Source organism: Solanum stenotomum, chromosome 1 (assembly GCF_019186545.1).
Source record: "Solanum stenotomum isolate F172 chromosome 1, ASM1918654v1, whole genome shotgun sequence".
Lineage (NCBI taxonomy): Eukaryota > Viridiplantae > Streptophyta > Magnoliopsida > Solanales > Solanaceae > Solanum > Solanum stenotomum.
In genome coordinates this window covers 19,467,129-19,485,071 of record NC_064282.1, presented here as the reverse complement: position 1 = coordinate 19,485,071, position 17,943 = coordinate 19,467,129, and the positions used below count along the sequence as shown (strand labels likewise).

General features: G+C 33.3%; 1 protein-coding gene across 1 annotated transcript; it reads right to left on the bottom strand.

Annotated features, from left to right (window-relative positions):
• Nucleotides 1-552: 552 nt before the first annotated feature.
• Nucleotides 553-1,021, bottom strand: LOC125875514 (RING-H2 finger protein ATL3-like). Its single transcript, XM_049556498.1, has one exon. The coding sequence runs from the start codon at nt 1,019-1,021 to the stop codon at nt 587-589; it is 435 nt and encodes a 144-aa protein (XP_049412455.1). The 3' UTR covers nt 553-586.
• Nucleotides 1,022-17,943: the final 16,922 nt, after the last annotated feature.

The following is a 17,943-nucleotide window of genomic DNA, read 5'->3' as shown; positions in this document are numbered from 1 at the left end:
TTTCTCCAATTTTTTTTGACCCTTTTTCAAAAAATATGAGATAAAATGTCATTTTAGTATATTATATACTATCTACTTAGTTGAAAATTATAAAATTCAAAATTCTTCATTATTTTCTTAAACACAGTATTAAATTAAAACCACGTCTAAAAAACGGCTTAACAGTGTTTTAAAAAAGAATCGTAATGTTGGTCAAAAACCACAACCGGATTCTACGTGTTCAAAACAAACTTTCATATCTGCTCTCCAGTTTCTTTTCTCCTTTTCTCTTTTTTTTAAAGAAAAAATAATTTTTTTTCTCCTATTCAATACAGAGAAAATTACAAATTTTCTGCATTTATCAAAATAAAAAGTACCTTTGAAGGAGATAAATTTTGGATTTTCTTGATAGCTGATAGAATCAAAATATTAGGAAAAGGAAAGAACAGTAGTATAGGAGTTATAATTCTTCATATCTTTACCTAATGAGTACAAATCTGCCTAAATTAAACGGAAACAAAACGTTCTCCGTAAAAGGCTAGAAAATTAAATCAAATCTGAATTAATCGGATAAATGAATACACAATTAATTACAACAAATAAAAATTCAAAGATGGCCTAAAACACCGCTGTCGAACAAAACGGTCATGAATTCTTCAGCACGAGTATTAATCTTAGCCATAAATTCTTCACATCGTGAAACAACAAAAGAAAATAGGGTGTTTTGACCTTGTCTCTCCGGAAGTTCATCAGTAACTTGCCTTCTGCAGATTGGACACGTCCAATTGCACTCTAGCCACGCATCCACGCACATCGCGTGGAATGTGTGGCCACACTTGGGCAGTTGTCGACACTTGTCGCCACCGCTCACCTCGTCGAGGCACACGGCACAGTAACAGTAACTGATTTCCTCGACGACGGCGTTGAACGGCGGCGGCAAATAATTGTCGGGACGGAACCAACGGAATTTGATAGTGGAAATTAAGAAAATAGCGATGGCGGTAGCTATAAAGGTGGCTAATGGCTCAAAATGAAAATTCATGTTTCTCTCTCTATCTACTATGTTTTGCTGAGAAGGAGTTTAGAGTCGACAGTACGAAGTTACAAACAAATAAATACAAAAGCCTTAGTTTTGGTTTTATTACTAGCTAGGTCCAGGGCCGGAGCCACGTAGGCTCAAGGACACCCTTCGTCGAAAAATTATACTATATACACATAAAATTTTGACTTTATATTGATATATGTAGAATTTGGATCCCTTGAAATAACAAAGTGATGTGCGGTGGGGTTGGCAATAGCCTGTGCAATCTTACTTTTTGTCCCGGTTGGATTCCCCGCAGGGTTGTATTCTTTTTCTGTAATTATTTTGACTTCTTGAATTCAATTAAGTAAATAAACATGCGTAATTTTAACATAAAAGTTCAAAAGTTTGGTGGTTAATAGTATCATGAAGGTCTCCGAGACCCAAGTTCAAATCCCTCCTTTACTAACTATTTTTTTCAATTAAAATTAAATTATTTCCTTAAATTTTAATACATTTTCCTTGTAGAATAAGATTTCCTTGAATTTAATACTTTTTTTTATGGATTTTTTTCAATTAAAATTGAATTATTTCCTTAAATTTTAATACCTTTTCCCTATGGAATAAGATTTCCTTAAATTTTAATACTTTTCCCTTATGGAATAAGGTTTTCTTTCTCTATAAATAGAAAACTCATTTACCCAAATTATATCACAATATTATTAAGAATAGAATCTCAATAATTCTCTCTCTGTTTTTTCTTCTCGTTCTCTTATTTTATAACAAAAATAACCAACTTAATATTTTAGTTTCAAGTTTCAGTACACATGAGAAATTATTATAATAGAGTACCAAAAAAAGTGACTTCTCTAAGTCAACCAAATAAAGAAACAACGGTAGATCAATTAGAGATGTTGTCACATTCTTCTCAAAAACAAAACATTGATTTAAATACTCTAAAAATGACTTGCAAAATCAAATGGATGATGAGTTTTTAGACGGTTGTATAGTGCCTTATGTAGAAAAGAAAGTACTTCGTACTATTTCTAATGAGTTTATTATAAAAACGTTTCAGGATATGAAACCTCGTCGAGTATAATTGTAATAATATATTTAAATTATGTTTTCAATAGTAGTTTATTTTCTTTATGTTAGTTTTGAATTATACACTTGTAATTCTATTAAAAATATTCCTATATTTAACTTGATTATTTGTTTTGGTAATTTAAATCATCGTTTCTTTTAAAAAATTACTATTAAAAGTTTGGACACCCTTCATTAAATTCCTGGCTACGCCACTGGCTAGCTATACTCTATCCCGTCCTTTAAAAAAATTACTATAGTATAAATTTATACTTTTAAAATAACTAATTGTGAATATATAGTATCCTGTCCTTTTACCTTACCATTAATGTTATTATTATTTCGGAAAAGGGTAAAAAATACCCCTAAATTATTGGAAATGGATCAAATATACCCTCCGTTTGATTTTGGAGTCAAAAATACCCTTACCGTTAGAAGTCGTTTGGTAGAGTGTATAAGAATAATGCAATAGGGTGCATTAGTAATACTTGCATTAGTAGTGCTTGTATTAGTAATACTTGCATTAGTTATGCAAGGATTATTTCTTATACACCGTTTGGTTTGATGTATTAGAAATAACAAATCTTGCATAATTTCTATTTAAAAATATATGTTTACAAAAATACCCTTCACACTTTTGTTTATTTTTACACTCCCTTGCAACAAAGTTTTTTGCTAAAACATCATTAACTCCTCCTCTTCTTCTTTTCAAAAATAATATTAAATAGTTGTACTATTTGAGTCAAAATTTTTGTGAAAAGTTGGCAAAGAATTTTTTTATAAAATTTATCGCTACAATAGTAATTTTTTTAATTAAATTATGTTGAAATTAGATTATTATTTTTTAAAAAAAAAGATATTTAAGAGGCCATAAAATCTATTAAGACACCAACAAATTAAAAGACATTGAAAAATAAATAAAAATAAAAATAAAAACATATGACAAGAAAGAAAATGAAAAAAAAAAGAGAAAATGTTAGGAAATGTTTTAAAAAGGCTATGAGGGTAGTTTTGTAATTATTTAATCTTAATGCAAGTGTTAAATGCTATGTATTACTAATACCTAGAATTACTTGGTATTAGTAATACACAACTTGATACACAATGGAGTGTATAACTAATGCAAGCATTAGTTATACATAACAAGAAAAAGTGGACCAAACAAGATACTGCTAATACACACACCTAATGCATGCATTATATTTCCTAATACACTATATCAAACGACTCCTAGTGTATTGGCTCACTTTTACCCCTCAAAACTAACAGATGCCATATCACTTAAAAAATCATATAAAACAATATTTTCTTGTTGACTTGGAAATTCAAATGGACAAAACTCCCAACATGGCAGCAACAATCCACAAGTGGGGTGGGTGTAATACACCCTTGTGTCACGGATTTAAAGTCTTACTAAAGCTCCGTGCGGCACTTGACAACTTACTCACGAATCTTTCACGATCTTGTAAGCTCAAGTAAGCCCTTTGAAACTAAGATCGCTAAGAGAATGAAAAGGAAGACTTAGAGAATTTTGGAAGAAGGCTTATATTGCTTGGAAGAATGCTTTACACTTTCTTTCTTGGTTGCTTGCTTGGATGGTGCCTTGCAAATGAGGGGCACCTCTATTTATACTACCTCCTAGGGACTAAAATGTAATTAATATTTACTTTACAAGTCCCTAAACTATTTACACTTTGGTCCCTCCCTAGAATTTTTTACTAATTCTAGGAAATTCTAAAGCTTTCCAAGAAAACATCTAGTCCCTCTTCTAGAATTCTCTACACATGCTAGAGAATTCTAAGGCTTTCTTGGAAACTATCTAGGACCTTCCATTGCCATCTAAGTTATTCTAGAGCCTTCTTGAATAATCTAAAGGGTTCTAGAGTCTTCCGGAAACCTCTCCACAACTCTAGACCCTTCCGCCCCTACTCGGACACAAAATTTCACTGTGATGTGGCGGGACGTGACACTTGGCTCAATAAAAGTCCCAAAATGACAAAAGTACAGCGAAATTAACACAACATTTTGATACCAAATCTTTATTTCACAATTCTTTATTAAAAAAAATACAAACTTTAATCACTTTTCAGTTTCTTCTATAGCAAAATCAATTCAATCAACAATTAAATAAACAAGCATGAAGATATAAATCATAAAACGTATTAAAAAATCACCTTTTTTGAACAATGCTGATAGATCCCCTGACCTTCTCCGTTCACATTGTCTACTATTTGATAGATCAGTGTGAAATGCAGATATATACGTATGGAGAATTGTCGGGTTGGGTCAGAACAATGGAGCTTTGACCGACAAGTTGATAAAGAATAGAGAGAAGAAATCTTGTGTGATTTTTCCTATTTTATTTATAAACTTTCGTCGAGTTTTATCTACATCATCTTCGGTTAGGAGAACGGCAATGGCAACATCGATCTTGTAGATTACTTTCGGTTGTATATGCATCTCTGCATTAGGTGATTTCTTTTGTGGATCCATTATTGTTCCACTACAATTTACACATTAGGTCTTTTTGTCCATTTGAATTTTCAAGTCAGCAAAAAAATATTGTTTTATGCGATTTTTTAGTTGACATGGTATCTGTTAGTTTTGAGGGGTAAAAGTGAGCCAATACACTAACGGTAAGAGTATTTTTGACCCCAAAATCAAACAGAGGGTATATTTGATCCATTTCCAATAGTTTAGGAGTATTTTTGACCCTTTTCCGTTATTATTTTATAAAATTCATGAACTACAAAATATGATTTGCAACAGTACTTCCACGTATTTCACATGGTATCACTGTTAATTTTTATTTTGGTTTTTTGTTTTTTTCATTTGGTATTTTTGTATTTATATTAGAGTCTGACTATTTTAGATTCGTATTGGATAGGGCTCCATTCAAGAAAATAGTGTTTCCTATCAAGAAATTTTTTAATACTCAAGACTCAAATGAATTCAAGATATCTGATTAGGAATGAAACCGTCTCATTTACTANACGGTCATGAATTCTTCAGCACGAGTATTAATCTTAGCCATAAATTCTTCACAACGTGAAACAACAAAAGAAAATAGGGTGTTTTGACCTTGTCTGTTCGGAAGTTCATCAGTAACTTGCCTTCTGCAGATTGGACACGTCCAATTGCACTCTAGCCACGCATCCACGCACATGGCGTGGAATGCGTGGCCACACTTGGGCAGTTGTCGACACTTGTCGCCACCGCTCACCTCGTCGAGGCACACGGCACAGTAACAGTAACTGATTTCCTCGACGACAAAGTTGAACGGCGGCGGCAAATAATTGTCGGGACGGAACCAACGGAATTTGATAGTGGAAATTAAGAAAATAGCGATGGCCGTACCTATAAAGGTGGCTAATGGCTCAAAATGAAAATACATCTCTCTCTATCTACTATGTTTTGGTGAGAAGGAGTTTATTGCCGGTAGTACGACGTTACAAACAAATAAATACAAAAGCCTTAGTTTTGGTTTTATTACTAGCTAGGTCTATACTCTATCCTGTCCTTTAAAAAAGTTACTATAGTATAAATTTATACTTTTAAAATAACTAATTGTGAATATATAGTATCCTGTCCTTTTACCTTACCATTAATGTTATTATTATTTTATAAAATTCATGACCTACAAAATATGAGTTGCAACAGTACTTCCACCTACTTCACATGGTATCACTGTTAATTTTTATTTTGGTTTTTTGTTTTTTCATTTGGTAGTTTCTATTTATATTAGAGTCTGACTATTTCAGATTAGTATTGGATAGGGCTCCATTCAGGAAAATAGTGTTTCCTATCAAGAAATTTTTTTAATACTCAAGACTCAAATGAATTCAAGATATCTGATTAGGAACGAAATAGTCTCATTTACTACACCACATTCGTTAATGATATCACCAGTAATTTCAAATTGCAGAAAGATGTTCTCTTTAAAGTATGGAGTTAGTATCTCAAAAAATCCTTGTTAGTTGGGCTTTGCTATGTAAAGTTAAATTGATAACTAATAAAATTCTAGTTTAATTGTCAAAAAAAGAAAAAAGGAAACTTTCAAAACCAATAAATATTAGGCTTTATCCTACGATTTTTTTAGTTATATTTTCACTTATTACCAATCGTAGTTAATTTGATTTGTCATGTATTTGTATTTTTGTATTTTTTTCGTGGGTGTTTAAAAAAAATAAATAAACTGATACATATAAGGAGGAGAGATGAGAAGCACGATCGAGAGAGGGAGGAGTAACTGTTTGTATTATGTACTAATTGTATTCGAAATACAATGAATAAAATTATATTCATCCTTTCTTTGATTGGATACAATTAATATATAATACATTTGACAGAGAAGATAAATGCATATTATATTTGTATAAATACAAATTCAATTGATACAAAAATGAAATGATCGGGTTCCGTTGTTATAGGAAAGCCAGCGAAGAAAATTTTTGGATCGATTTTTTTCATAGTATCTTGAGAATTTCCAATCTAGTCCAGATTTAGACGAAATTGGAGTCACTAAGGTGTAGAGAAATCTAGTACAATCGGGTGATTTAAATATGATTTTGATTACATGAGTAGATAGATAAGTCATTAAGGAATCTGTACGACTTTACGAAATTGAATTCGGGCGAGTAGAACTCCCGAAATTGATCTTAGCGTGAACGATATTTTCTGAATGTCGTTGGTTGAAGGTGTGTTGTGAAATGGGGTCTTGGAATTTTTAAAATAGCTCACTGTTTCGTGCAAGCCGCTTTGGCGGTGATTTTTGTCACTCTGGTGGGGCCGCTGTTGCGGGGTGAGGACCACTGTGGCGGGCCCAACGCGATTTAAAGTCTTAAATAAATCCCTAAATGTTTTTATTTTACACTTTTCGGTTTTTAGAGCTAAGGAACGAACCCAAGTGATTCTTGACAGTTTTCCACCATTCTTAAGGCTAAGGGTAAGATTTTAACTCTCCGAATCAGTTTTTTGATCTGTATAACGTAATCTAATGGGTAATTATCGATGGGACAGAGATTTGATCCGAAAGAAACATCCTTAATTTAGATACTTGGGATCATGGTATAATCTAGGGTTGTTAGAATTGTTAGTAATTTGGGTAATTAGTGATTGTTTATTGATTCCTAGATTATATTTATTGTTTGTAGACCAAGAACAAACAGAACGAATCCAGAAAGGGAAGGATCAAGTTTCTTAGGGTTTCAAGCTTGTTTCGGGGTAGGTGATGGTTGTGATTCTATGATTGTGTGATGTATGTTTGTTCTTGCTTCATTATGATACATGTATGTATGTGAATGTTGCATTATTGATCACACTTGTTGTAAATGAGAATATATGAATGATGAATGTCATGAATCATGACTTGATTGTATGATTATGAGAATGTACTTTGTGATTGTGATTGTGATTTTGGCTTGTTGAATGGATCGGGTGTTGCATTCTGACACATTAACTTGGATCGGTTTCCACGTTCCAGCATAATTATGGGAACGATTGCTACGTTTTGACATAATCACTGGATCGGGTACCACGTTCTGGTATGCTAACGGTTTGGATTTGGGTTCCATGAGAGGACCAATGACTTGTCATAATTGTGTATCTTCAGAAATATGAAGTTGTTCGTTGTTCGTAAATGTTTATAATATTGTATATGTTCGATATACGCATATGATTATATTATTTTATTGACTTATGTATGTTGAACTTAGTGGGATGGCCGCGTGATCCTACCAGTACAATGTGGTTGTGTACTGATACTTCACTTACTCTTTCTTTGTTGAGTACATGGCATCTTCAGGCGGCTATTGACAGACCTCGCATAGAAGATCAGTGATCATCGTTCAAATTCAAGGGTGAGCCAATTCTTCCAGGCTGCCATGAGTTCTCCTTTCGTCTATGTCCACATTTCGGACATAGACTTTTCTAGTTAGTTGATTAGTTCATTAGTTTGGGATTGTGACCCTTCTTGTTTAGACTTTGGTTCGTTGATAGATATTTTGGTACATTGACTTTCAGGTTCTAGGTGTATTTTCCGCATTGTTAGTTGTTATATCTTTTGAAAGTTTATGGGAACTTCAGTTTTAGCTATTATTCATGTTTTCGTATTCTTAAATGCTTTAGTTTTTTGTTTTGTTGCTTGGTTTAGGTTGTAGTAGTGGTTCTCCCACTGGAGGATTATTGTGTGTGCCAATAACGATGGTCGAGGTCGTGACAAAATTGGTATCAGAGCCTAGGTTTGTTAATCTCAATGTACCAAAACGAGTCTAGTAAAATCTTGTGAAACGATATGGGGACGCCTTTACTTTTCTTTGAGAGGCTATAGGACTTTAGAAAATCTCTCTATTTTCTCTTGTCTCATTTCGTGCTATGACTTGATTCCAATTGGTATCTGGCGATTCAAATTGGTATCTAACCTCCTTCACTCTTCTGTCCGCAGATGGTTAACACTAGGTTCAACGACGTCAGACCCATAGCTCCCGTCAATGCTCCAGCTGAGGAATCTGCAGCGAGAGGTCGTGGTCAAGGCAGGGGTAGAAGAAGAGCTAGAGGTAGAGGCCGCGCCTGCTAGAGATGGGGTACCAGTCGGAAATGCTCCCTAAAATGAGGCCCCTCATGTGCATCATGAAGAGATAGAAGAGGATATTGAGGTTGAAAATGTTGAGGAGGTTGGACAATAGGAAGAGGTGCAGATTGAGACTACCGGTGTTCCTCCCATAGACCAAGTGTTAGCTCAACAAATCATGTCATTCCTGAAATGGTTGGTTTGTCCTGGAGTGCTTCCTTCCGCTCAAGCAACTCAAGCTCCTACTAATCCCCTTGTTGCTAGCACTGTGCCCAAGGTGGGTGGAACTGGAGGTAATGATGCTTTCTTCCGTCCTTTGTTGGGTTCTATTTTACTTTATGCTCAACTATACCCCTCCCATTATAGTTTAATAGAAATATACCCCTAATTTTAACGAAAAGACACTTAAAAATTAAACAACCACCTTCAATTTTGAATACTCAATTCCCTTTAGAAACCCACCCATTTAAATACTCATGTGACCCAAACCCATTTCATAATCATCTTCTCTACCTAAAAATTTCATTAACATCAACAATCAAACACGAAAGCACCAACACTCAATTTTGTCACATATATACGTCTTGCTCGTTGTGATGATAAAATCCCCAAGCATAACTTAATCTTTTTATTAGACCTACTAATTGTTGGTTTATGGACCACAATGATGAAAATGTTGGGTTTTAAAGGTATGAATAGGAAATTAAGGGTTATGACTCTCCTGAAGGATTGTGACTTTGTCGAATGGTTGTGACTTTTATGAAAGGTTGTGTTTATTCTAAAGGGGTGTGACCATTTGAAAGGTTATGTCTTTTCCAAATGGTTGTGACCTTTCTGAAAGGTTGTTTTTTTTCAAAAAATTGTGACATTTATCCTTTGTTGGCTATAAATAGAGAGACGTTCTCTCATTTTTCTGCATTGAATTCTTCCCTTCTCTTGCATACATTTCTTACAAAACAAAATCGATCGATCATGTGTGTGTGTGTGATGCGTTGCAGTCATTTTGAGTTCGTTGAAATTATTGAAGTTTGAGGTACCGCTATTTCTTTAATGGTTAATCCATTTTCTCTTGGAAGGAATTAATATGCAACCTCAGATACTTAAGGGGATTAAATTTCTTAAGGACACAAAGTGAATTTTGTGGACTCGGGTAGTTCTTTTATTTTTCTTTTCATCTTTTATTATTTCTGGTTCACTAATCTGAATATGTGAGATAACAAGCTTAAGAAATTTAATATTGATGGTATTTTCTGTGGTAAGTAAACATTTATTTTTTGTGTTCTTTTTGTTGGAAAAAAAAAGAGAATTATTTTATTATATGATAAAAGAGATTTGGGATGAATAAGTACTACTTTAATATGTTTGAATGTGCACAAGTAGACACTAAAACTTGTATAAAATTGAACAAATAGACACTCCGTCCTACATGACACCCTACATGAAANTCACTCAACTTAACATTTTTATCTTCTAAAATCATTAAACAATATTTGTCACCAAAATAAATTTGACATGACAAAATAAAATATATTTTATGTGCCATGTAATCATGGCCCCACAAATAAATAAAATCATAAAATATATTTATTAAAACCCTATTGCTCTTGCCAAATCTCCCGCTTTCTTCTTCTACTTCTTTCTCTATTTCTTCCAAAATTCTCATTCACAAAGAGGCGCTGTAAAGTCTATTTTAAGGTTACTGATGCTGAAATTTTTCATAAACAATGAATTCCTTCATATTTTTGAGAAATAATGTGATGAAATTTGTAAAAGAATGGTCCTCCACATCCACAAGCCTCTAATGCCAACGAAAGGGACCACTACGCGCTTACAATGAAGTATGAAAAGGAGAAAGTTCAGATCTGAATCACCAAAAGCAAAAAATTAAAAGGTGAAGAAGATATTTTGCATATTTCCTCTTTCCTTAATTATTTATCTATTTTTTTATTATCTTTTTTTATTGATACATTTTGACAAATTAAGAAAGGATAATTTTCTTTTATATATTATAGTCTCAATTAATTATTTTGAAAAGATAAAATTTCTTGAAAATCTTAAGTTTTTAATTCATCTAATTCATAATCATTAAGGGTGAAATGATAAACTCATTAATGTCTACTATTGTTGGTGCTAACTAGAGTACGTACTAAATAATTAACTCATTTTACTGCCTTCATACAATTTGTTTCTCCAATTTTTTTTGACCCTTTTTCAAAAAATATGAGATAAAATGTCATTTTAGTATATTATATACTATCTACTTAGTTGAAAATTATAAAATTCAAAATTCTTCATTATTTTCTTAAACACAGTATTAAATTAAAACCACGTCTAAAAAACGGCTTAACAGTGTTTTAAAAAAGAATCGTAATGTTGGTCAAAAACCACAACCGGATTCTACGTGTTCAAAACAAACTTTCATATCTGCTCTCCAGTTTCTTTTCTCCTTTTCTCTTTTTTTTAAAGAAAAAATAATTTTTTTTCTCCTATTCAATACAGAGAAAATTACAAATTTTCTGCATTTATCAAAATAAAAAGTACCTTTGAAGGAGATAAATTTTGGATTTTCTTGATAGCTGATAGAATCAAAATATTAGGAAAAGGAAAGAACAGTAGTATAGGAGTTATAATTCTTCATATCTTTACCTAATGAGTACAAATCTGCCTAAATTAAACGGAAACAAAACGTTCTCCGTAAAAGGCTAGAAAATTAAATCAAATCTGAATTAATCGGATAAATGAATACACAATTAATTACAACAAATAAAAATTCAAAGATGGCCTAAAACACCGCTGTCGAACAAAACGGTCATGAATTCTTCAGCACGAGTATTAATCTTAGCCATAAATTCTTCACAACGTGAAACAACAAAAGAAAATAGGGTGTTTTGACCTTGTCTGTTCGGAAGTTCATCAGTAACTTGCCTTCTGCAGATTGGACACGTCCAATTGCACTCTAGCCACGCATCCACGCACATGGCGTGGAATGCGTGGCCACACTTGGGCAGTTGTCGACACTTGTCGCCACCGCTCACCTCGTCGAGGCACACGGCACAGTAACAGTAACTGATTTCCTCGACGACAAAGTTGAACGGCGGCGGCAAATAATTGTCGGGACGGAACCAACGGAATTTGATAGTGGAAATTAAGAAAATAGCGATGGCCGTACCTATAAAGGTGGCTAATGGCTCAAAATGAAAATACATCTCTCTCTATCTACTATGTTTTGGTGAGAAGGAGTTTATTGCCGGTAGTACGACGTTACAAACAAATAAATACAAAAGCCTTAGTTTTGGTTTTATTACTAGCTAGGTCTATACTCTATCCTGTCCTTTAAAAAAGTTACTATAGTATAAATTTATACTTTTAAAATAACTAATTGTGAATATATAGTATCCTGTCCTTTTACCTTACCATTAATGTTATTATTATTTTATAAAATTCATGACCTACAAAATATGAGTTGCAACAGTACTTCCACCTACTTCACATGGTATCACTGTTAATTTTTATTTTGGTTTTTTGTTTTTTCATTTGGTAGTTTCTATTTATATTAGAGTCTGACTATTTCAGATTAGTATTGGATAGGGCTCCATTCAGGAAAATAGTGTTTCCTATCAAGAAATTTTTTTAATACTCAAGACTCAAATGAATTCAAGATATCTGATTAGGAACGAAATAGTCTCATTTACTACACCACATTCGTTAATGATATCACCAGTAATTTCAAATTGCAGAAAGATGTTCTCTTTAAAGTATGGAGTTAGTATCTCAAAAAATCCTTGTTAGTTGGGCTTTGCTATGTAAAGTTAAATTGATAACTAATAAAATTCTAGTTTAATTGTCAAAAAAAGAAAAAAGGAAACTTTCAAAACCAATAAATATTAGGCTTTATCCTACGATTTTTTTAGTTATATTTTCACTTATTACCAATCGTAGTTAATTTGATTTGTCATGTATTTGTATTTTTGTATTTTTTTCGTGGGTGTTTAAAAAAAATAAATAAACTGATACATATAAGGAGGAGAGATGAGAAGCACGATCGAGAGAGGGAGGAGTAACTGTTTGTATTATGTACTAATTGTATTCGAAATACAATGAATAAAATTATATTCATCCTCTCTTTGATTGGATACAATTGATATATAATATATTTGACAGAGAAGATAAATGGATATTATATTTGTATAAATACAAATTCAATTGATACAAAAATGTAACGACCGGGTTCCGTCGTTATAGGAAAGCCAACGGAGAAAATTTTTGGATCAAAAAACTTTTTCATAGTATCTTGGGAATTCCCAACCTAGTCCAGATTTGGACAAAATCGGAGTCATTAAGGTGTAGAGAAATCTAGTACAATCGGGTGATTTAATTATGATTTTGATTACATGATTAGATAGATAAGTCGTTAAGGAATCTGTACGACTTTACGAAATTGAATTCGGGCGAGGAGAACTCCCGAAATTGATCTTAGAGTGAACGATATTTTCTGAGTGTCGTTGGTTGAACATGTGTTGTTAAATGGGGGTTTTGGAATTATTAAAATAGCTCACTGTTTCGTGCAAGCCGCTTTGGCGGTGATTTTTGTCGCTCTAGTGGGGCCGCTGTAGCGGGGTGAGGACCGCTGTGGCGGGTCCGACGCGACTTAAAGTCTTAAATAAACCCCTAAACGTCTTTATTCTGCACTTTTCGTTTTCAGAGCTAAGAAACGAACCCCAGGCGATTCTTGACAGTTTTCCACCATTCTTAAGGCTAAAGGTAAGATTTTAACTCCCCGAATCCATTTTTCGATCTGTAGAATGTAATCTAGTGGGTAATTATCGATGAGGAAGAGATTTGATCTGGAATTTATGATGGAAACATTTCTAATTTGGATACTTAGGATCATGGGTATGATCTAGGGTTGTTAGAATTGTTAGTAATTCGGGTAATTAGTGATTGTTTATTGATTCTCATATTATATTGATTGTTTGTAGACCAATAGCAAGCAGAACGAATCCGAAAAGGGAAGGATCAAGTTTCTTAGGGTTTCAAGCTTGTTTCGAGGTAAGTGATGGTTGTGATTCTATGATTGTGTGATGTATGTTTGTTCTTGCTTCATTATGATCCATGTATGTATGTGAATGTTGCATTATTGATCACATTTGTTGTAAATGAGAATATATGAATGACGAATGCCATGAATCATGACTTGATTGTATGATTATGAGAATGTACTTTGTGATTGTGATTGTGGCTTATTGAATGGATCGGGTGTTGCGTTCTGACACACTAACTTGGATTGGTTGCCACGTTCTGGCATAATTATGGGATCGGTTGCCACGTTTCGACATAATCATTGGATCAGGTACCACGTTCCGATATGCTAACAGTTTGGGTTTAGGTTCCATGAGAGGACCAATGACTTGTCATAATTGTGTATCTTGAGAAATGTGAAGTTGTTCATTGTTCGTAAATATATATAATATTGTATGTATGTTCAATATACGCATGTGATTATATTGTTGTATTGACTTATGTATGTTGCACTTAGTGGGATAGCCGCGCGATTCTACCAGTACACTATGGTTGTATACTGATACTTCACTTGCTCTTTCTTTGTTGAGTACATGACATCTTCAGGTGGCTATTGACAGAGCTCGCTTAGAAGATCAGTGATCATCGTTCGAATTCAAGGGTGAGCCAGTTCTTCCAGGCTGCCATGAGTTCTCCTTTCGTCTATGTCCCCATTTCGGACTTAGACTTTTCTAGTTAGTTCATTAGTTTGGGGTTGTGACCCTTCTTGTTTAGACTTTGGTTCGTTGAAAGATGTTTTAATACATTGACTTTCAGGTTCTAGGTGTATTTTCCGCATTGTTAGTTGTTAGATCTTTTGGAAGTTTATGGGAGCTTCAGTTTTAGCTATTATTCATGTTTTTGTATCCTTAAATGCTTTAGTTTTTTGTTTAGTTGCTTGGTTTGAGTTGTAGTAATGGTTCTCCCACCGGAGGGTTATTGTGAGTGCTAATAACGATGGTCGGGGTCGTGATAAAATTGGTATCAGAGTCTAGGTTCGTTGATCTCGATGTACTAAAACGAGTCTAGTAGAGTCTTGCGGAATGGTACGGGGACGCCTTTACTTTTCTTCGAGAGGCTGTAGGACTTTAGAAAATCTCTCTGTTTTCTTTTGTCTCCTTTCGTGCTATGACTTGATTCCATTTGGTATCTGGCTATTCAAATTGGTATCTAACCTCCTTCACTCTTCTGTCCGCAGATGGTTAACACTAGGTTCAACGGCGTCAGGCCCATAGCTCCCGTCAATGCTCCAGCTGAGGAATCTGCAGCGAGAGGTTGCGGTCAAGGCAGGGGTAGAGGCTGCGCCTGCTAGAGATGGGGTACCGGTCAAAAATGCTTCCCAAAATGAGGCCCCTCATATGCATCATGAAGAGATAGAATAGGATATTGAGGTTGAAAATATTGAGGAGGTTGGACAAAAGGAAGAGGTGCATGCTAAGACTATCGGTGTTCCTCCCATAGACCAGTGTTAGCTCAACAGATAATGTCATTCCTGAAAGAGTTGGTTTGTCCTGGAGTGCTTCCTTCCACTCAAGCAACTCAAGCTCCTATTATCCCCTTGTTGCTAGCACTGTGCCCAAGGTGGGTGGAACTGGAGGTAATGATGCTTTCTTCCGTCCTTTATTGGGTTCTGTTATACTTTATGCTCAACTATACCCCTTCCCATTATACTGTAATATAAATATACCCCTAATTTTATCGAAAAGACACTTAAAAATCAAATAACCACCTTCAATTTTAATTACTCAATTCCCTTTAGAAACCCACCCATTTAAATACTCATTTGACCCAAACCCATTGCATAATCATCTTCTCTACCTAAAAATTTCATTAACATCAACAATCAAACACGAAAACACCAGCACTCAATTTTGCCACATACATACGTCTTGCTCGTTGTGATGATAAAATCCCCAAGCATAACTTAATCTTTTTATTAGACCTACTAATTGTTGGTTTATGGACCACAATGATGAAAATGTTGGGTTTTAAAGGTATGAATAGGAAAGAAAGGTTATGACTCTCCTGAATGATTGTGACTTTGCCAAAGGGTTGCGACCTTTATGAAAGGTTTGTCTATGTGACCGTTTGAAAGGTTATGTCTTTTCCAAAGGGTTGTGACCTTTCTGAAAGGTTGTTTTTTTTCAAAAGTTTGTGACCTTTATCCTTTGTTGGCTATAAATAGAGAGACGTTCTCTCATTTTTCTGCATTGAATTTTTCCCTTCTCTTGCATACATTTCTTACAAAACAAAATCGATCGATCATGTCTGTGTTTGTGATTCGTTGCTGTCATTTTGAGTTCGTTGAAATTATTGAAGTTTGTGGTACTACTACTTCTTTTTTGGTTAACCCGTTTTATCTTGGAAGGAATTAATCTGCAACTTCGGGTACTTGAAGGGATTAAATTTCTTAAGGACACATAGTGAGTTTTTTGGACTCGGGTAGTTCTTTTATTTTTCTTTACATCTGTTATTATTTCTGGTTCACTAATCTGAATACGTGAGATAACAAGCTTAAGAAATTTAATATTGATTGTATTTTCTGTGGTAAGGAAACTTTTATTTTCTGTGTTCTTTTTGTTGAAAAAAAAATGTGAATTATTTTATTATATGATAAAAGAGATTTGGGATGAATAAGTACTACTTTAATATGTTTGAATGTGCACAAGTAGACACTAAAACTTGTATAAAATTGAACAAATAGACACATTCGTCATACATGGCACCCTACATGAAAATTTTGTGTCCTATGTGGCGTCCTACATGTATTATGCCATGTAGGACACGTGTGTCTACTTATTCAATTTTATACAAATTTAACTGTCTACTTGTGCATACTCAAAGTTGAAGGGCATAGTTATCCGTTGAATCCAAGTTAAGGATCATCACGTTTATATATTATGCCAAGAACAAAATATCATCATGAAACTTTTTCTGTTAGTGTATTTTAAATATCTTAAAATATTCTCCAGCAAACTTTTTATTAGTTGAACAATTCTAAGCTAATATTTCTTGTACAATTCCAAGCTAATCTAAATTGTGCTAACATAGCAAAAAAAATATCTACTCTTTTCAGCTTGTCCTACATCTCTTAGGTCACAATAGATGTTTCTGATCAGTAATTTGCCTTTTTAACACACACCTTTTGTACGTGAACCATCTTTCTTGTGGTTGGTTCTTCATTTCATATTACTACATACCATCTGTATAGCATATGTATACCACATTATATTTGTATTTAATAAAAGAAATTTGTACTTTATTCTTGATAAGAGATAGCAGGTATTTTATACAAATAATTAAGGTTCCTATGAATTGATTCTAACACTATAATTGAGAAGAAAAATATACAGAGAGACTCAAATGCAATTATAACAAATGAAAATGTAACACAACATTATATAAGCTAATATAATTTTTAAATGAGAAAATCTACTCAGATAAATATTTAAAAGTCTATATTACAAATTACAATTATATTTTTTACTATGTAAACTAAGTTTTTTTATTACAAGAAATTTTAAATATCCCACATTTTAAAACTTAAACTAAGAGATATTATTTTATGATTAATTAATTGTCATAAATTTTTAATCGGCAGTTTTCATATTTCAAAATCATTATTTCACTTTCGTACAAATCACTCTAGTCACTCCTCATCACATATATTAACACCACTTGTTATATAGGAGAAAAAAAAATTAATATTCGATGGACCACAATCGAAGTTGACTTATCCAAAACCTAACCACCAGTCTTTCATCTTTTGTTAAGCCAATATATATCAAGATAATAGTATATCTAGAATTTTTTTTGGATGAATTCCTCAAAAAGACATTTTTTCCACGTTTCATGATTTTCCCAATAAAAATATCCGGTGTGTTTGATGCCTAGGAAAATGTTTTCTGGAAAATAAGTGGATTTCTAACTTGTTTTTTCATGTTTGGTTGGTGAGTAGAAAATATTTTTTAATGTTTAGTTGGTGAATGAAAAATATTTTTCAAAAAATATCTTTTATTTTTAGTTTGAGACTAAATTTTTTTTTTAGGAAAATAATTTTTGATCCAAAAATCAACCCAATAATTGATCTAGGACCTGACCACGACACCCAAACTAGGACAAAACCCCGATGACAATTTCAAAATCCGACCCTGAGATTTGGCCCAGGATCTTATGATTATTTTTTTCAAAAATAACTTTTTAAAAATAAAAATAATTGACGGGGTAGCGGGAG

What these genes read in the sequence shown, in the direction of transcription:
- LOC125875514 (XM_049556498.1), bottom strand. Translation starts at nt 1,021, where the DNA reads ATGAATTTTCATTTTGAGCCATTAGCCACCTTTATAGCTACCGCCATC.